The following is a 21500-nucleotide window of genomic DNA, read 5'->3' on the forward strand; positions in this document are numbered from 1 at the left end:
ACTTTTAAATCTTGATGACACAGGCATATGGCAAGATAAATGAAAAAGACCAACTGAATACATAAAAAAAATCAATCTGACTGTAAAAACAGTGACCCTCCCAGCATTGCCAGGCTCACTGTCAATACGCATGAAGAAACTAGCGGAGAAGAACCTTCAGTATCATGCAGACCTGCCAAAATCAGGTAAGCAATTTCAACAAGTCAAAAGTATAACACAAAGACCCCTTCCCCAATCAAATCATTATTACTAGTCCCTTTCACGGGTTCCAGAGTCTACACGTAATAAGTGAAAAGGTCATCAACTAAAACAGTTGTCATACAAATGTAATAACGGCACAGTTCACCTCATATTTACGAAAACAATAGGAAGTTATCAGTCTACTAGCCATGAAAGAAACTCCCTGGGGGAGTGACTATTTAAATACTTCCAAAGAAAATGCGAAGATGACAGTCGTCTTGCCAGTACACCCATAACACTAAGCTCCACAGTTTTTGGGAAGCTCGGCCTAAGCCATCTTCACAAGATCATTACTATTGTGAACTAGAATGATTTACAATAATTGCTGGTAATTCAGTTTCGGCTAAAGCAACTAATGGAAAGCTGAAGTCATAATCCCATTATTCCACAACACTAATATTAAATCATCATGCATCATGTACTGTATGGGCGTTTTCCTTAACTTAGCTTAATTTCCTTCACCGGGATTCCTGTTTTTGGCATGCCTGCTAGATTTTATTGGGGGAGCTATGAATGATAGTGCACTTGGGTTTGGGCAAAAAAACAAACAAACAAGAAAAGCACTGCTGAGAGAGAGCTTTCTCCATCACTCTGAGTATCATTACAATTCGTATTTGTTTTATAAGGAGAAAAAAAAAGTTTCACTGTAACAACTATGGGTTTTATTTCTGCGTTTCTGTAGAAATTCTGTTGTAAATGTTATTGTTCCAGCCAAAAATTAGTTGCCTAGTGACTCATCCAGCACTTCTGTCTGAATGGGAACATTTTAAGAAATGCTGCTAGTGAAAATAGTTCAGTTGAGGTTGATTTGGAGCAACTTTAAACTTTGTGCATTAATAAAAAAACTGCCTCTTATTGGCAGGTGGTTACATAAAATTCACCAAGACAACAACAGGGGGACTACCGAAACAGAGCCAGTGTTTTACAAATAATTACTGTGAAGACAAACCAAGATAGCATCAGACACTGGGTAATCCCTGGGATAAATTCTAATGGCTTAAAAACAAAGGGAATTTGACCAACTTTGCCAAATTCCAAACTGTAGTTTCTGCAAAGTCAATGTCAGGCCAAACCCAACTCAAGACCACATTTTGTATTACATTTCCAAACCTCCTACCATCCAGAAGTTTCTGATTCATGTTTAGCTGAGAAAAACCTCCAAGCCAGAGTAACATCAGCATCTTTTCAATGTTCCAGACTGTTAACTTTAAATCAAAATCCTCTGCAGCCCAAGCTACTCAAATTAATTTCATCTACATCTAAGCAGATATGGTATCATTATTGCCTAAAGACGCAATGACAGCAACTGTACTTACTAGTTGGAAAATAATAATTTGAATAAGAATATCATAAGGACACAAATCAGATTCTCATCCTCTACACAGCTTTTACATCACAGTTATGTTGGTGTGTGCCAGGAATCCCTTCCATCTGAACAGAGGAGTGCACTTGAAAAGATGTGGGATACTTTGATTGCTACAGGAAAAAAAGTTATTTTTAGTAGAGCAAGTTATTTTATTTTAGCTTTCAGACGCCTTCAAGATCAGAAGAGCCATTGCTTGTCTGTGATTCTGAAGCATAATGTAGAATGAGAGTATAAAACACCAAATGGAGGAGATATTAGCCCACCGGAGGTTAACCACTCAAACAGTGCTGGTATTGACATATGCTGCTATGTCACCGTGCAACTCACATCTGGAAGCCCACTGAAGCTCAGCAGGTGTGAGCCTGGTTCATACCTGGATGGGAGACCTCCTGGGAAAAACTAAGGTTTCTGCTGGAAGAGGTGTTAGTGGGGCCAGCAGGAGGCAATCACCCTGCAGTCTGTGTAGGCCCTAATGCCCCAGTTTAGTGACGGGGACACTATACTGGAAAAAGACGCCGTCCTTTGGATGAGACAGAAAGCCGAAGTCCCGACTCTCTGTGGTCATTAAAAATCGCAGGTCGTTTCCTGAAAAGACAAGGGGTATAACCCCGGCATCCTGGCCAAATTTCTCATTGGCCCTTATCAGTCATGGCCTCCTAATAATCCCCATCTATGAATTGGCTTCATCACTCTGTTCTCCTCCCCACTGAGAGCTGATGTGTGGCAAGCGTTCTGGCGCACTATGGCTGCTGTGACATCCAGGTGGGGCTACAGATTTGTGGTGGTGGAGGGGAGTCCCCATTACCTTTAAAAGCGCTTTGAGTAAAGTGTCCAGAAAAGCACTATATACTGTAAGTGCAAGCAATTATTACAATAATAATAATACAGCTGGATGTCTGAAGCCATCAAGGCAGAGGTACAATAATTCCTAATGGGCTTGATACTAGGACCATCTAATATGAAATCAGGGACCACACCACAGGTTCACGTGTAGCCATTTGTTTATGGTTGACATCTAGTTATGGTTATTCTTTTAGGTTGAGCAGTCTCCATAAGAAAGGAGTGAAAGCAGATTGGATATTGTCATGACCATTGTTTACTCTTTGGGTGAAGTTGCTGGAGTTCTTTTTCCATGTAGTTGTACAAAAAAAAAAGATTTGGGAAACTGAGTCTTCCCTCCAGAAGAAAACAAGACGGAAACAGAAATGAAAGGTACAGCACCTCCCCTTCTGTCTCACGTGCACATACACACACACTCATTTTAGTGAGGCTGGCAGTAAACTAGTTTTAAAACACAATAAATTAATAAAGTTCTTACCTTCAGAATGTACTTGTGCAAGTCCAAGGTAACAAGTACAATACAAAACGGTACAGAGAATTAGGGCTCTCCTGTGAAAGTCAGAAAAAAACATATGGTGAGAAAGTTTCTATTAAAAAAAGTGCCAAGAACAAATCAAATGATTGCAATCCCTTAGGCAATTACATAAGTAACAGTAATCAAATTTCCTGGCTGACGTGATAGCAGGAATTACATTTCTATTAGAATAATTGATACAGTAATTACACTAAAGTTATTAATGTTTTGAACTTGTTAAAACATAAGCTGCACACCTGTTATAAATATCCTAAAGTAATATGGTGGGGCTGACGGCCCTGTTATGGTTCTCTGAAAATGGTGGTCTTGGGAGTGTTTTCCACACAGAATTCCTGCTTACAATAACTGTGAGGGGGACTTCTGTTTACTTAGCCAAAACATTTTGACAAGGAACATGCTGTGTCTGCCTTCTGAGTTCATGTAAAAGGTAAGTAATGGTACAGATGTGCATCTTTAAAACAGCTGGTACACACGCAGCAAAGTCAACAGATTAAATTATACCTAAAAAAAACTCAAGGTAAAGATAGCACCCATTTATTCATGTAACCTTCATTGACACCAGGATAAACACACAAAACCTTTCAGATTAACTGTTTTGAACAATGTGTCATTTGTGTTAGTTCATACATTACCACATATGATGAAGCTTCATCAAAGCATACCTTTCTCAAGGATGCATAGAGCTCTTTATTTAGAGACACTGCAATCTTGTTAAATGGCAAAAAAATGTCCTTATTTGAAATGCCACATAGAATTCACTTAACCTACAAGACACTGTCAGATCGGAGTTGTCTGTGAAAGACGCTGAGTTTTCATTTTGCAATCAGAAGAAACATACCAGAAGCGATATTTTAAAGACTTCACAGATTTTAACTATGGTAAATTTCTAACTTTGACTGAAATAGAAAAAGAAAATAATGAACTATCTTTAGCCTCATATTAACACTTCACGTTTAAGGTCCCAAATTCCATGTATAATTTTTCTAATAGATACTTCAACATTAATAGTTTTATGTATATATGAAATGTCATTTGCAGCCACTATACTGAAGTGTTCATCTTCCTGATTAAATTCAATTCCTGCAAGAATATTTGTGTTACTATTTCTAAACTAAAGAATCAAAACAATGGTTTATTCCTAGAGGGCATGGTCACAGCACTCCACAGCCTGCCCATGAAGACATAACCCAGGCCACAGTGCCAAGAAGTAAAAAAAACCACAATAAAAACAACCCTAAACCCTACTTCTAGGGAGCAATGGACATTGTTTTAAAAATAAAAGTAATGCGCTTGCCGGTACTCCAGAATTCCTTGTGTTCTTTCTTTGAATAACTTAGTTATAAAACAGACAGGAGATTTTTAGGTAAAGTGTCTATAATTGAAAATTAGGCAGTTTTTTTTATTTTGTGGTAGATTTAGACCTGTCATTCTTAGTAAGGGAACTAGCCTTCACAAAAGTGTAGCTGTATAATTAATGGAAGTCCTGCAGTCCAGTGTCGAAAGTACAAGGGTGTTCCAAATAACAAATGCATAAGGTACTGTAGCTATAGCCCTGTGGTCAAACTCTTATTAGCCATTATTAAACAGGTTCCAAATCAAGAATACTGTAGTCTAATACAGACACATTAAAAAACACATTTTTAAAGAACAAAAATTAAAATTTGGGGTCTAGAATACCAATTGGTACGCTCTCAAATGTTCAGAATTATCATGTTACATAGTTGTGGCAAGGAAGATCTGTTTATCATTTAGTCTTCCTTTCCAATAATCATTAAAAAGCAATGAGTGAAGATGAAGAGAAAGGAAGAAAAACAAGCAATACAGTAAACTAAAAGTAATAGCACTACTTCCACTGAAGTACTGGATATAACCTCCCCCGCAGAAGGAACAGCTGTTTGGAGCTGTGTAAGAACAGTCCGCAAAAGTTTATCAGCTCTGCTGCAATCCAACGCTTTAATTGCACGGTGAGTCATACATTTTTAAAGCTGCTTTGGATCAAATCGAAAGCGTTCTTCGGCTCCCTTTAAATTATGCTTTGTTGTGAAGTTTTTGTGTAGTAGGAATTCTATTTTTTCTAATGCCAAAAAAACATTTTTTTTAAATAGAAAAGGCGTAAGGAAACAAATACTTGTTTGGGAGATGCAGGAGTAATTTTCAAAATCTGCCACAATACTTTTTGTTCCTGAGATAAACTGAGCCAGCGCTATAACAGCACTTTGGAGCAATGGCACCCTATTGTTTTATAAAGGAAAAAGGTGTTGCTTTGAACAAATTCAAAGGAAGCCTTGTAAAATAGCATACATGAATATTCTGAGCAGTTATTCAGAATCTTTCCCATATTTTTGTGCAGCTTGTAGTATTTGCACTACATAAAATTAATTAATGCACTATTAGCAGAAACAATTATTTTGCAAGAATTATTGCATTTGTATGAAACCAAACTGTTATGCGATTGTCCAAATCACTTTGCACTGCCGTGTAATTTCAATCTATTCTAAATCAAAGTGAACTTCTGTTCACAAAATAGGTATTGTAAAATAATCAAGTTATATTGTACTAGCCATTTTTCAATGCAGTGCTAATACACTTCCATATTGAACCTCCCATCTTGCTCAATACTTACTGATGTCATGTTGTTAAAATCTAAACCAAGTCCTTTTGAAGCATATTCTTTCCTCCAGAACCTCTTATTAGATACAAATCTTGAAGCACAAACTTCTTGTCCTAATCATCCTTAATGCTTCTTTTGGCCAAATTTCTACAGTGGATAGTGCAATGACGAAAAGCACCCATTGCTGGAATTTTAATGTGCATCTCTTTGTTAGAGTGAAGCAGATTATAATGTCCTCCACAAAAAATGCACTTTTACCTGGAGTTTTGTCTCCCCACATTGCAATACCCAAGGTTGGTTTGGCTTAAAATCAATCAAAGGTCAGGGGTGGGTTCAGCGTTACACAGTCACTAATTGTTCAAGTTCAGACACAAGTTTCTCACAGCTGCATGCAGTTATGAAGCCTAAACACAAGACTATTTACTGCTATCCTTCCATCTTCAACCCCTTACATCTTCTCTCCAACCCCCAAACCCCATTCTGTGGTCAACTGTCCCCTGGAGACCAGCGTAGGAAAGGAGAAGCCCAGCCATCTCAAACATGCCAAAACAACGGAAAACCACCAGGACAACCACAGCCCTCTGCAGCTGATCGTGGTATCGCCACATCCAGGGAATTGCCACTCAGCAGTTTCTAGTCTCCATGACCCAATCCCTGAGCTTATACTTTACATTCACGTCAGCTGCTGTCTGTGTGGTAAAGGCGAAGAAAAACAGCATCCACAGTACACGGCTGTGGCTCACTGCAAGTCTGAAAGCCCTTCATGTTAGAATCAGGATCCTGGAAAGACCCAGCATAAAAATCAAAGGCTTATTTTCAAGACGCGCTCAGTACCTCTTTTTAGTTGAGCTGCAACTAGGTGGCCATCCAGTTTTGCACATGATAACCTATGCAGACTTCTGATACAAGGACTGACTGCTGACTTACTGTAACTTCCACTACTGGCACCGTGAATATCTGGCATATGGCATCATATACAACAGAAAATTAGGCACGGTTCAGGCAGATCCCGATGCCCCTCAAAACATTATGAGCAGCATCCACGCATCACATTCGCAACAGCTGAGCCCATCTTGGTAAGGAAAGCTTAAATTTGCAGTCCAGCTGTTTGGTAGCAGCCCAAGGTCAGGATGTAGTTCACATGCTTGATTGCTTTGGTGTTATGGGGAGATACTTTCAAGCTACTATCTGCTCTTCTCCCTAGATGTTTTACTAGGCAAAACCAGTTCAATCTCATCTTAAATCTAGCTAATGTCTCTTAATTTGCTCTAAGCAAAAGCTTTCTGTACAGTATAAACAAGTGTACTGAGCAAAAAGAGTGTAGGTTTGGGGGGTCAGTCATATACAGGTAGCAGAATATTAGAGTGCAAAACAGCAGGAGGGCAGGCTGACCTACAATTTATTTCACCTAATTCAAATTGCTGCCTTTATTTTACTCTTCAGCTTGGGTTTTAGAAATTCCAGGGCCCCTCAGATGCATATCCCTACCCCAGATTAAGTGATACCTGTAGCTCACCATTCAAATCACCTAGTGGAAAATTCCTGCTGATTTCAGACACTGGAGCATTGAAAGTAAAAAAAAAACAGCAGCCAAAGTTCTCCTTTCAACCTTTTCCCCTGGGGAACACCCAGTTTTCAGGGAGGTAATTAAAAATCTGATAGTATGATCCCCCCCACACCCACCGACACACACAACCCTCCACCCCCTAGTCCTCCCAGCCTTTAAATATTGAGCATGTGTTTGAAGATAAGCAAAATGCTCTTCGTTATGCTCCTTAAAGTTAAAATTCAGAGAGCCCAAAGTATGTTTTCATGTTTGATAGTTCCAACTGCAACACAAATGTATATCTCACTCTATGGCTCTGCTGATAAGGACATTAAAGTAAACTGATTGATTAATTGATTGATTTAATGAAACCAGAACTGTGTGCTTTTCCTCTGTTTTAAAAGGATATTAAATCTTTTAGAAAATTACGATTGGAAGATCCAAAAGGAACCACAGAGAGATAAAGGACACTAATAAATCTGTCCAAAGTCTGGCTATGTAGTAAAATACCATACGGGTATTCTGTTCTTTTCTACTTCCCTTATCAAAGAACTGTTAAATCAGACTATTAAAAATAATTATTAACATCACTGCTTTTGGGCATCTCTGCCAAACGAAGAGGCAGGTAGTGCGACATCTGGCGGTCTGACTAAACTGGCACAGCTCTTGGGTTACGAAGTATTAAGCAGGAATATACTGTACAATCAGTTCCCCACAGTCAAATGTTTAACTTTTCTGTTCCCAAACAGTAACATTTTATTGCCAATAGACACAGGAAAAAAATACAATATATATACACAACTAGAATGAGCTAAGAATTAGCTGAAAACATTTAATACATGTTACTTTTTAGTAGTACTTGCTTAGCGCAGCACAAGTAGCTACTGTAAGAACAAACAAAACGTTAAGTCCGGGGTGTTAACGGTATCTTAACAGATGGAAAGGGTTAAGATAACTATAGTGTTGTGTTATGTAAATGATCATGGAAACCTCTAAAGTACTTCAAGAACCATTTCCACTATGCTTTGTAGTGAATAAGGCATGTTACGTCCATGTCATCATTAACTGTGAACGCTTCTGACTGATTTATTCAACAGACATTCCCGATTTAAACGGTACCTGCACCCCAAGTAGCTCAGGGATGGCAACAGACCATAAAATCATTTCAGAAGCCCTCCATCACTTGACAATTTGGGATAGCGTGCTCCTTACGTGTCATGATGTACACACAGAAACCCATTCAGGGCAAAAAGTTTCCTGTAACATACCTCTGTTTTAACTGGAAAGAACACATCCAATGCGCCGTAGATCAAAACTAATATACTGTAGTTGCAGAAACTTTTTTCACCCCTGCAGTGTCGAAACTAATTTTAACTAGTGGTGAAATCTATCCAGTTGGTAAAAAAATAAAAGTTGCAGCGAAGTCGCTGACTTTCTCCGCTAACTTTGGAGAATTTTGACAGGGCGCTGTGGCAGAGCAGTTTGTGGGAATGTCTCTAAATTACTGAACTAGGCAGTCATAATTACGGTTTGCAATTTATTCTTCAAGTGTAACGTTATACAGTATATGGTATTTTTAGTTAATACCATGACTCTTGTTTTATTGCTTTTCCAATGAAAATGCCACTCGGTTATACATAGTTTTAGGGGACTTTTGTGTACTTTCAAAAATGTATCCTTTGAAGACTTTTCCACTGAATTAATATAATTTATACATTATGTGATGTTTTAGATTCTGTCACGTTTAAAAATCAGAGACCCCCCGTTATGAAGATTTTAAGTTAGCTCCTTAGACTGAACAAACCACTGTCAATACTTCTGTTATACCAGCGACAAAGAAACCTTTAACGTAGTGTTAAAGGAAAACACGTAGTACATGTTCTGTGATACCCATAAATCCGACTGATTTTCTTCGTTCGCCGAGGTAGATTTACCCAATGTCAGTAAATTAGCCGTTACATTTTGAGAAAATTACAGAAGTAATCAAAAAGTAAAAAGTGTGCTTAGGTTTGTTCAAAAGTGGTCACTTAATTCACCCAATGGTTTCCCTGCAAATGCAAGGATAGAGGTTTCCCTTCTACTAAACCTTGGAATGAAATCTGCTTTCAGCGATGCACGTAGTTTCTACTCACCCCCCGACTCCAGCTGGTTTGAGTTTGGAGTCCGGGGCATTATCCGGCTCCATCACGGTTACTTCATTCTTTCTTGGTATTTTTTACAGCAGTCCAAATTTATGATATATATGCACTTTATTTCCATTCCAGCGAGTCCCTGAAACTTTTTGACAACGTCGACAAAACTGCAAGAATGCCTTAACAAGCGATTCTTTCCTTTTGCGCGGCCGGTTTGTGTTTTGCCTCTTGGAGATGCACTAGTAGTCTAATTTTATTGAGCTCCATCTGTAGTTCTTAGCTTTCCGCTAGGACATGTTTTACAACTCGGAGAAAGAAGTCCAGGCATCCAAAGGCGAAATGCCCTACAATGTATGAATAAACCTTTATGACGAGCCCCATGTACTCCGTAGATAAAGACAGATGAAGGTCAATATTCAGCACTGAAATGCTTCTCAGGCAAGCCAAGACGAAGAGGGAGATCTGGCCATGAAAACCACTTCTCTCTGTCGCCCTCAACTGTCTCTGAGGGAATTTGTTTTTTTAAATAGATCCAGGTTACGAACAAGGTTATATTGCTATGTACTCTGCTTTTTAATGTCACTATGTCGGCAGCGCTATGCAGTGATTAGTTGTTAAAGCAATACGAGAGCGGCTACGAGTTTTAAGAATCTGATCTAAGTTAAAACAATTTCTACACAGCGTCTGGAAGAGCTTCTATAGAGCTTACTGTGTGTATCGGAAGCCACGTACTGAAACTCTTAAAATCCAAGCGTTACCAGATTCATTCATTCAAAAACGTGATTCACATAATCACGAGATCTCTTCATTCACATGAAGTTATAACAATGTACACATCACGTCCAAGGTACATTTTGTTGTTGTTTTTTTTAAGATCTTTATAAATAGGTGACACTTCATTTCCGCCAAACCACATCTCAGCATCACCGGTGTACGCAATTTTAACACTTACTTTGTAGCGAGTTGAGAGGTTCTGCAATCTCTCCTTCGGATCCCTAAATTCATTTGTATTCATTTGTCCCGGCAGTCAAAAACCTGATCCTTTAATCACAACGTGACTCCTCAGCTAAGGGACAGAAAGCACCAACTGGCTTCTTGCGCATTGGATAAGCTTTTAACAACAGTCCAGAAAGAAGTTCTCATACAGTTTTGCCTAGAAAGCCCAACATAAAATCCTACACTCTGAAGGAGAGTTTGACGGAAAGTTTCCACGAGTAATTTTCTTCTGGTTTTCTCTGTAATTTATTCATTTATGCCAATCCGCATTTGGGAAATTTGATTGCAGAAAGACTGGTAGCTGAGGGAGGGGGGGAAGTTGGAATCAAAAGTCTCTAGTTGGAAGAGTAAGGCTCATCCTTTTCCCTTTTAAATAGTTTTCAGTCAGTGACTGGAGCTTTGGTTGGAATACGCCAGGTGTCCGATTACAGCAAACATTGGTTCTAATGAGAGGATATATACTGCCTCTAGGGGCAGGACATACACACACAAGCACAGCGTACCCATTCATTCCTCGTCTCGCTTGTACCATGGGAAGAGACGGACGTCAAGAATTACACTGTAAAGAGAATATAGTGATTCGAAAAAAGAGATCGGATATCGTCTTGTCCCGGAGATAAACACGTTAAACTCGGGCACTGAAATTATGTATCCTGTGAGTATTGCACGCCAAACAAATATACTCGTTCGTAATTCAATCAACCTTTTTGTTTTGGGAATTTAAGTCACAAACGAAACGGGGGATTCGTCTGTTTAGGATGTTCTGCGTAGAAGTCATGTAATATTATTATATATAGGACAAATAAGACCGCTTTCAGTTGGAGGAGAAACTAACATTTAAATATTTTCCTTTTCCAGTTTTCTGCATCCAAAGACACAAGACGCCTTAAAATTATCTGAGCTGTGTCCTGAGTTATTTATGTAAGGTCAAGCAATGTCATCGGAAGAAAAGTACTTTTTTTGCGGAAGCTATCCTGTTTTCAGATAATTTTTAGTCCATCCAAACCATGATTTCATTTTTTTAAATGAGACTCGTGTTCAACTAATACTTTACAAATTAGTCCATTTCAAGTTGTTCTCATTTCTGCAACTGCCCAAAAAAAAAAAATCCGAGGAGACTTGAAACCATCCTTTCCAACGTGAAAAACAACCAAAAAGTCCAATTAATCAATCTAAATATTAGTTCCCTTAAGGGTTCAATGAAACAATTTACAATTCAACTTGATTAAAAATCAGCAAACATCAGTGTTATCAGGACTAGGCTTGTGAAGTCCTGCTCTAGTGCACAGCGCTAATGTTTTCTGGGATTTTAAACTTAAGCATGTAAACAAGTCCAGTACATGATATTCAAAGAACACAGTTACCTCTGTCATTTACGTTTACCCAGTTTGGGGTTTTAACTAGGTTGCGCAGAAATTTATTTCACATTGCCTGAAATGTCAGCTGTAATAGAACACAACTGTGCTGGCGACTGTATTTGGCGTCTGGAGTGCCAAATATTGTCATTGCCAAATGTCTTCATTTGAAAGTAAATGGAGAGAGCACTCTGCTCCACTACAGTATTGAATGTACTGATCAGCAATAAAGTATTCTATGGGACATGACTCGGTCTGCGGAAAGTCAGAATCAGGTTATTTATTACATTATATCTGAAGTTGCTTCTTTAAAATATCCTCCTTGTCATCTATTGCATCCATTTTATTTTTTTCCATTTTAGATTTAAATCATTAAAATGTTATATGTGTGAGTGGGGTGAGAAGGGGGGTATACATCCCCTTTGCAATTTGTTTCCATTTATCCTACAGCCAGTACAGGATCTAATCTAATAAAAAAGGGGGTCAAGTCGGTTTCTTTAATATGAGCATGGAAGAATACCCATTGTACATACATGGTGCTGCTTTCACAGCGTTGTGATTGAAATAATCCATCCATCCATTCATTTTCTAACCACTTCTTCCAATTCAGTGTCGCAGGGGAGCAAGAAACGATTCCAGCAAGCACCAGGCACAAGGCAGGTTACCCCCTGGACAGGACGCCAGTCCATTGCAAGGCACACATACACAGAGACAAGCATGCACACACTCACACCGGTGCCAGTTGTCTCAGAAGCCAGTTAACCTACTAGTATATCTTTGGACTGTGGGAGGAAACTGGAGCCCCCACGGGAAATGTACGCAAACACAGGGAGAACATACAAACTCCACTCAGACAGCACCCCAGGGCTGGAACTGAACACAGGACACTAGCACTGCAAGGAAGCAATGCTAACTGCTGCACTACTGTAGCGCCCATTTCAATAATCTTGCTAATGAATAAATAAGCATACAGTCCTGAAAATTCAACATAATCGGATTTCTAATGGAAAAAGTTGTAATGACTTTTTATCATTTGCTGTACCGACTTCATGTGAAACAACTGAGATAAGGTTTTCTCAAAAAGCCTACCAAAAAAACTGAATGGTCATCATGCCTTATGTAATTATGCAACCTCACTGACTGTGAAGTAGATCCTCATCCCTTAACCTTCCTGTGGCTGCACAGACAGTAACTAAACTGCATTTGCAAGTTCAGTTGGAGAGTAGAACCCATCTTTTCAAGAGGAGATACAACTATCCATTACGGAGAGCAATGATGCACAAATAGACAGGCTTTGTGTAAACATAGGGTCAAAGTCAGACACTATGATTTTGAAAACAAAGAAAGAAAACAAAAGCAAGTGAACTGATATAACGTCACCTGCAAATCATGATTTTCTGCGACACCGTGACGTGTGTTGATGGGGGTGGTGTCCATCTTGAATGTTAAGTTTGTGCTTTGAATGTGACACCTTTCAACTGAAACAAAAAAATATGAGGGACTTTCATCAAATTAGGAAAGAGTCTCCCTGCCCTTTTCTATTTATGACTGATTGTTAGGGACAGGTTACATTGAATATCACCATGTTCTTTTGTTTACAATCTCATCATTGTGACACATAAAAATCACAATAGAAAAAGAGAGAAAGTCATCTATGTTTTAGGCCTACATAGGTTTTTTGCAAGCCATGACTACATGGATTGGGACTACAATCAACAGAGATCAATACTTCAAAACTGAAACTACTTGAAGATGGAGACCCTATGAGCAATGAGGCATTTGGTTTCAATTAACACAAGCATTGAAGATCTGTTACATAGAAAACCAGCAGAGGTTCAAAACCATTAACATGTAATGTTTTATGATGAGATGGTTGCTTAACTAATATGGGATGAGTTACATGCTCTGCAGTTTTCCCACATTACTCATTATGTTGTGGTTAAACAAACAAATATGATTACAATATGTGAATGGATAGTCATCCAGCATTGGAGGCAAAAAAAAAGATATACCACAATTTTCTCTTTTCTGTTAATGAAAATAGAAACATAATAGAAACAAGATTTTCGTTACAGCAATAGAAATTCATCTCCTGACTAACAGACCATGTAATTTTGAAACTAAGAAATCTCTGCTCCTGTGTACTTTAGGGTGGCTAACGTCAAAAGTGACAAGATAAACATCTGTAAAGCAATAAAGTAAAAATCAAAATATGGGAATGCCATAAACAGTGTGCAAAACACAAACTGGTATTATACAGAATCCATCATGCACAACTCCATGCTATAGAGAGTCTATGTGAGACTAGAACATAGAGTGCAAAGCAGAAACACACTCTGAGTGAGACTCCAGTCCATCCATCATTGGGCATACTCAGGGGGAAAATTAGAAACACCAGTCAACCTACCCAACATGTGTTAGAGGCATTGGAGGAAATCAGAGTACCTGATTCCTCAACTCAGAATTGAACCCAGGATCCAAGAGCTGTCAAACACCTCTAACGCTGCCCCAAAGCTGCTTATTTTATCATTATGATTATAATGTCTTGTGTAGCAGTTATGAAGGGATTATGAAGCCATTATGCAACAACATTCAAATAAAGTGTAATAATAAATTAATAGTGTAAGTAATAAATTCTTGTCTGCTAGGGTCAGGCTTTCCTCCTGTGAATTACAGAAATGTCTTTCTGTCAAATCTGAACTAGCTCCTACTGTACCTTTAATATTGGTAATAGCAGAGCTTTCAATTGCTGCTAAAAGGGATAAAATACCTGATGCACCATGAGGCTCCATGAAAAGTTATTGGGGCTTAACAGGCTGTGTGTGCAAAAGTCATCTGAGGCCTTCCTCACTTTTCAGTGTGACGTTTTGTAGTTAAGCTTTGCCAGCTGTCGGTCAGTACCAAGTCATCTGAACTCAGGGCAGGCTAATTTGATTTCAGTTGATACTGCCATATTGTGAATTTTTTAATGTGATGTTTCAGAGATCTTCTACTTGAATTTAAGATACGGTTGTTGAACTGTCATGTCAGCCCATCTCAGACCGTTGCCGGCCATTTTCCTCTGTTACTGCCTGTGGCTCCGATTAAAGATGAAATATCTCAGGAACATACTTCCAAGTTTGTGAAGGGTCCAGCTGAGGCAGAGGGGGTCTTTCGATGAACCCGTGTATAAAAGTGTCTCACCAAATAACACCCCCTTGTCAAACTGTATTTGAACGCCCCCCCCCACACACACACACATACACCAAATCGCAATGAAACTCTATAGCAGGGGTTTCTCTGTTTTCCTCTCCAGGCACCCTGCCCATATTTTAAGAAACCCCTCTCAATCAAGCAAACCTATTTACATATACAATCAACAGTCTTTAATTAATCTAAATGAAGCTGTACTGATTATAAAATATTATTGTCAGCACTGCTGATCAACCGATCCTCCGTAGTTACTATGAAAGCAGAGAGTATAAGTGTTGGATTTACACACCAATGTACCGTACTGGGGTTAGGGCTGCCAGCTCTGCCTGGGTATGAACTTGATTACTTCCTGGGCAGTTTTGCTGAGAGTGATGTCCCACTGTTTGAGGCCCATGAGTCTGATCACATGATTTGTCTCCCAGAAAAGTCATTATCCTGTCCTGGAGACCACTGTGCTGCTCCAGGAAAGCTCAAGGCAGTCCTGGAAGGTGGGCAGACCCATGCTGGGATGAAAAGTTTCTCTTTGTTTCTGGGGCTCCCCTGGGTGTCCCTGAGGACCTGTTCTGGGAAACTCCTACTCTAAAGAGAAATACAGATGCTGGAAGTGTTTTTTGTGCTGATTCAGGGGGATGAGAGTGGGGGTAGAAGTGTTTTTTTTCTGTCCACTATTACTTGCAATGCTACTTCCTGCAAGGGGAAGAATCTGATTTGGAAATCAGCAGGGTGATGTATTTTACGAACAATCTAGTATTTTGAGTATTATGAGTCCAGGTTTCCAACTTGGGAATTGTCATGTTGTCACTGTAAACCAGACTATCAAGGCTGTTTCGACAATGAAATATTCGGATTCTTTCTAATACTTTGGTTTTGGAAAATGAATCTGATATTTAACCGAAGAGCAAAAATAGAGCTTTTTTAAATTGTTTTTAAAAGTGAATGTAGTAGTAGAATGTAGAATGTAAAAAATAAATCCTGGCTGAGGAAGTAACCGAACTTTCATTCTACTCTAGTGTTACTGCTGCAAGACAGAGTGTGTCTAAAAAATGCAGTTTCCAATTATTTGGCATGCTAGTGTTATCATTGTGTATATTTCAAGATAACATTCCAAGATACTTAATACATTTACTCTGTTTTGAAATTGGTATAATGTGAAGCAGAAACATTTTCATTGGCTGTAGTGTTTAAAATAAAAATAGGTCCTATTAATCCTCATTTAACCCCATTTAAATAAGAGCACTAATAAACATTATCATCAACTTTATTTGGAGAGAAAAGGTCATTTGTCCTGTTGGAGATATATCACCCTCATTCAGAAAACTTAGACCCAAATTGTTTAGGAAACCAATAGTAAACAAGTATTTAATGGGAGAATATAGAAGGTTCTGTTATGAAATGCTGCCCAGGAAGTTAAGCTGAGTTCATGCTAATTTGTCCAGTACTCCATTAAACAACTCTCTATTTAGGAGTTTCTTATTTAAGGGCAGGGTCTCTTGTACCTCCCATACGTTTTGAATGCAGTTTTTTTTTCTCGTTAAATTACAGTTCAGTCTTGCATGTTGCAACCAATAATTGTTTAATTATAGTTATTCACACCCGGTCACAATGTACACTTTATCCTTGCTTTCCCGAAATAGCCTCTGTAAGAATGCGGGCAAACCCAGATCAAACACTTCTTACTGGAGGTAGTCATTAAACACATGGATGATTGGGTCTCTCCGGGGATCTGCGTAGTGCAGTTCTAGATAACAGCATCCCAAGTGCAGAATTGGACACTTGTCTTTGATGTGTCTTGAACATTAAAATAAAAACGAGCCATTTTATGCACTTGACATTATAAAAGTTCACCAAAGTATAGATGTGCTCTAAATTTGAGTTTTATAACATCGGATCATTCTAAGTGGCTAGAACTTTGCAGAAGGCAATTTAGTTTCATTTTGATAGCAATACATTTGCTATACCTTCAATTATGTATTATGTACAAGTTAATGCTGCACAAATATTCGTGGATCATCTATCTATAAATTCTTTCCAACTCTTTATGAGCATAGGTTTGAAAGGTCTCTTGGAGGTTTAGGGAACTGTCAGAAAAGTCTGAGACGTTATTTGGGAAAGGCAAAAGCAGAACAGCCCGATGACATCTGAAATATGACAAAGTCTTAAAAAAACCTAATTTAAAAATAATTATGACAATAAAAACATGACACCATACCCTTTTTATTTTGTTGGGCGAAATGAGCTCAGCCTTTTCAATTTATCAAATATTTTAATCAGAACTCTTATTTGTATTGGGATTGTATTATTTAAATGGGAAGGGCCTGTTAAAAATGCCAAGCAGACACCATTGTCTGATTACAAATTTGGCAGACAGTATTAGCATAATATTATTCAATTAATTGTGTGTTATGTCTGATTGTTAACATGTTGTTTTATGGAATCCAAGAAGCTGGTGAAAGACTCCACAATATGGTGTTCAAGAAGTACATTCAAATGTAAGATCATGAAAAAAGTTACAAACAAGGAGCCAAAGTAGCTTATTTTACTTCTAATAGTTAAGTGATCTGAGGATATCATCCAGACGTTTCTTGAAGGAAGCCAAGGTACTGTATCAGCTTGGACAATATACTGTGGGACTTGCTCCAGATTCTTACAGCTCTCTGTGGAAAAAAGTGCCACCTGTTCCCAGTTTTAAATGCACTTGTGTCGTTTCCACTTGTGTCCTTTTGCTTGTGTTTTACTGTTCATTCTGAAGAGATCTGCTGGGTTTGCCAGTGACTTTTTGAATATTTGAATCGGGTAACTTCACAATCTTCGCTGTTCACCTCTTTTTGCCTGCTAAGAGTACTGTCTCAAGTTGCTCTTCTCTTGACTGATTCCTGACAAGCTCTATCTTTTTTGCACCCCAGTGTGGGCACAATACTCCAAATAAGGTCTTACTTATATTGTACAATCTGAACATAACATCCTTTGATTTAAATTCAGCACTTTTAACTATATATCCTTGCATTCTGCTTGCTTTTCTGTGTAGCTTTGCTGAGATTCTAGAACAATGGGGGACTGAAAAGCTGTCTCTCACCGTCTGGAGAAAGTAACACCTTTTTAGGATACAAATAAGTCATGAGTACAGATGTTGTACAGAGCGTCTTGATTATTTTTAGAGCACCACTGCCTTGCAAATATGTGGTGACTACTCCCTTGGGGAATTATTTACTTAAGAACAAGACAGTTACCTAGGAGACATAAATAGACAGTATTGAAAATATACCAGGAATTATTTTCTTTTTATTTGTCACAGGAAAACCTAAGCTTCTGGTTGATAAATAGATACATGTAATGGCTACATGTACAGTATGAAGAGAATAGTATAAAACTGACATCCTGTTAATGCAGAATGTCAATTATATACCATTATATCTGCTAGCAATTACTATATATGTCCCTCTGGAAGATTAAATACTTCATATAAATGCTAAAATAAATTAACAATATACCGCATGATACGCCAAGTTTATTCATAGAGACTGTAAAAGCGTACTTTAGTGAATTACATCATGTGAACATTCAGATGTCTTCTTCCTGAACCTGAGCCTAAATGGATATTTCAAAGAAGTTTATAGTAGTACTGTACATTTAAGAGCTTAAAAATGAACTGCTTCTTCAAGACGTGAAGCTGGGGTTTCCAGATTTCAGTATGCCAGTATCTGAAAGTTCACTTGCATGTTCTCTGCAGGCATTTCCTTTTATTTTGAGATCTGTTGCAGGATTTCACTCACATTTCACGAGTGAAATCCAAGTCATTTCACTAAAACTGTGTGTCTTTCTTACCACAAACTCAAACACACATTGAAATCTACCTCTACCTTACATGTCAAAAAGCTCACTCCTCATCATTTTCTATCCTTTATTTCATTCTGTTGATGCATGTTTTTGCACATCTGATGTTGTTTTGCACATTACCTGTTACCTTTTGTTGTTTTGCACACTGCCTGTTGTTGTTTTGCACACTGCCTGTTGTCTCTGTCTTTCTTTTATTATACAATTGTATTGTTGTTTTTTTTGTACTACGTATTGTCTGAGAGCTAGCTAAATACTGTAGCATTTCGTTATACCTTATACCATATACCTGTATATGAGTATGATGACAATAAACTTGAACTTGAACTTAAACTGTAAAATTACTGGTAACCACCTAACATTCTGGCTCCTATTTGACCAGAACTGCCACACGTTCATTAGGCTTGTTTTCAGTCATCCATGCTTTAAAACAATTTCCCTCTAGTTGTTGTTTATGTGAATTTTATATGCTTCCCCCTAAATTTATAGCTCTTAAATGAATGCATTATTTTATTTTGACTAAATCCTGGGTTCACACTTCCCTTCCATCAGCTAAATCTTTAAAATGAAGAATGAAGAATTGGACAATTGGACAATGAATTGGACAGAAGCATGTTGCATGACCCAGTGAACTTGAGCTCTCATGAAAAAAAAACCACTAGCTACAATTTTTAACTTGTGCAGCAGTTCAAAGGATAGATTCTACATTTTAAATCCCAAGCAGCAAAAAAAAAAATCTTTGCAAGTACTGCCAGCCAGATGAAAACCTTCACTTATCATATGAACAACAGGCATAATTATTTTTGTGGCTGTTTTTCCTTCACATTTAAGTAACATTTGCAGTGACAACACCCAAAATAAGTCACGTGCCTTTGCTTTCATTTGGATCGATCATATTAATTTCACAAAAGACTACATTAGAGCTTTCATACTCATAGAGTACTTTCACTTACCTGTATAATCCATCTACAAATGAAGGCTGAGGTCGGAAGGGAGGTGTGCAGTACACTATGTTTCAGTCCTGATCTAGCTACACCCAATCATTTTTTTAAAAGTTATTATTTACATTTAAGTTGGGGAAACAGTGGAATGAAATCCACTGAAGCAGTATTAAAAAACTGTCATATAATTAACACACAATGCAAGCAATGGTTTAATTTTATAAAACACTGCCATTTTCTTGGGTGGCATATTTCCGAACTGTGGCCACGTCTAAGGATAATTATGGGTGCAAAATGTTATAATAATGTTTCATCTCAATGCTATTTTGTAACTTGGAATTTTTACAGTGAAATAAACACACCAAAACAGTGCAGTATTTTATTTAGGCTTTGGGTTAACTACTACTCCAAATCCACGATAGCCTACCTTCAAATGACTTATTAAAGGGTAAGCTGAATCAAAATTTCTTTTAATGAGTGGCAACTAGAGTCTCAGTGTTAGAACTGTACTTATTTCTTTTTGCCATCACATTAACATTAAGGACTTCAATATCTTATAGACTCATTTGCAATGATCTTTGTGTCCAGGTAGTTTAGTAGATTTCATATATTATGTTAAAGCTTTTCCTATTCTGAAGTTCACTTTCAGGTGATTTATGAATGTAAAAAAAAATATGCATCTCTAATGGAGTGCATCAAAATGGATTGCAGTACATTCCGGCTGACATCACTGGCCCCAATTACAAGCACTCTGCTACTTGTGAACATTTAAAGAAGGAGTGGTCTTCATATGAGGAAGAAATATGTCTTTTGAAGTTAAGACTTTGGTACTCAATTGGACATTCTGATTACGAATGTCATGCTGCACATGCCACAGCCAAGTTTAATTAGACTGATGCCACCAATTTTGGAGGTACACACAGTACCTGTGAAGTTCAAACCAAAAAGATCATAACAGGTCTCATTGTTGGAAACTTAAACTCTTTTTGTGACATCTCAGCCAAGGATTGTCAAGGACATTGAAACGTCTTGTACCAGGGAAATGACCCTTCAACATAGGTGGTTTGGTTTTTGTTTTGACAGAGCTTCATAGACTTTGCAAATTTCTACAGAAACTTTATGAAGAACTTTAGTTCAGTGATAGTGCCCATTACAGTCCTCACTAAAAAGGGACCCAACCAGGTCAAGTGGAGGCCTTTGACACTCTAGAGAAAAAATTTACATCTCCTCCTATCCTTCGGCATCCAGATACAGATCGACAGTTCGAGGTAGAGCTCGATGCGTCTGAAGTAGGGGTAGGTGCAGTCCTATCCCAGTTGTTTGACTCTCCTCCCAAACTTCATCCATGTGCCTTCTTCTCCAGGAAGCTCACACCGGTGGAGTAGAACTATGATGCTGGTAATCGGGAGGTCCTAGCCATCAAACTAGCACTGGAGGACTGGAGGCACTTACTGGATGGTGCAAAATATCCGGCAAGCCAAACGACGAGGTCCACGGCAGTCGCAATGGGATCTCTTTTTCTCCTGGTTTGACTTTACCATCTCTTGCAGACCAGGCAGCAAGAATGGGAAAGCTGACGCCATGTCCAGGCTGTATCTTCCGGAGCACCTTCCAGAACAACCCACTACAGGTATCCCGGCGGACAAGGAGATCGGAGTGACCCTGTTAGATGTAGAGAAGGCAATATCTGAGGCACTCCGAGACACCACACCCCCTCCAGAAACTCCACCGGGTTAGCAATATGTGCCTCCACAGGCCAGGGCAGAGGTCATGCAATGGGGGCACTCGTCTCTGGTGGCTGGACACCCCGGAGTAAAACGGACGGTGGAACTCCTACAGCGTCTGGTGGCCATCCCTCCAAGCGGATGTAGAGGTCTACAGTAACTGCGCTCCCTGTCAAAAGTCGAAAGACTCC

General features: G+C 38.6%; 1 protein-coding gene and 1 long non-coding RNA gene across 5 annotated transcripts in view; one reads left to right on the forward strand and one right to left on the reverse strand.

Moving 5' to 3' along the window:
• LOC148643942 (uncharacterized) overlaps positions 1-10633 on the reverse strand; it is a 157480-nt gene extending 146847 nt beyond the window's left edge. The window contains exons 1-2 of one of the 4 annotated variants that reach the window (XM_088615534.1): positions 10223-10633; positions 2925-2995 (exon numbers count right to left, since the gene is read on the reverse strand). In XM_088615534.1, coding sequence (XP_088471660.1) covers positions 2925-2995; positions 10223-10275 — 124 coding nt within the window. In that variant the 5' untranslated portion in view covers positions 10276-10633. Of the gene's footprint in view, positions 1-2924; positions 2996-8406; positions 8594-9270; positions 10158-10222 lie in introns of those variants that run through there. The other 3 variants (XM_088615531.1, XM_088615532.1, XM_088615533.1) reach the window with 3 other exon arrangements.
• A 131-nt stretch (positions 10634-10764) lies between these two features.
• On the forward strand, positions 10765-11870 carry LOC148643944 (uncharacterized). The gene is made up of 2 exons (XR_015928909.1): positions 10765-10921; positions 11125-11870. It is a non-coding gene; the product is annotated as an uncharacterized LOC148643944 (long non-coding RNA).
• The last annotated feature ends 9630 nt before the right edge of the window (positions 11871-21500 follow it).

This window comes from Lepisosteus platostomus, chromosome 21 (genome assembly GCF_059453375.1).
Source record: "Lepisosteus platostomus isolate fLepPlt1 chromosome 21, fLepPlt1.hap1, whole genome shotgun sequence".
In the NCBI taxonomy this organism is placed as follows: domain Eukaryota; kingdom Metazoa; phylum Chordata; class Actinopteri; order Semionotiformes; family Lepisosteidae; genus Lepisosteus; species Lepisosteus platostomus.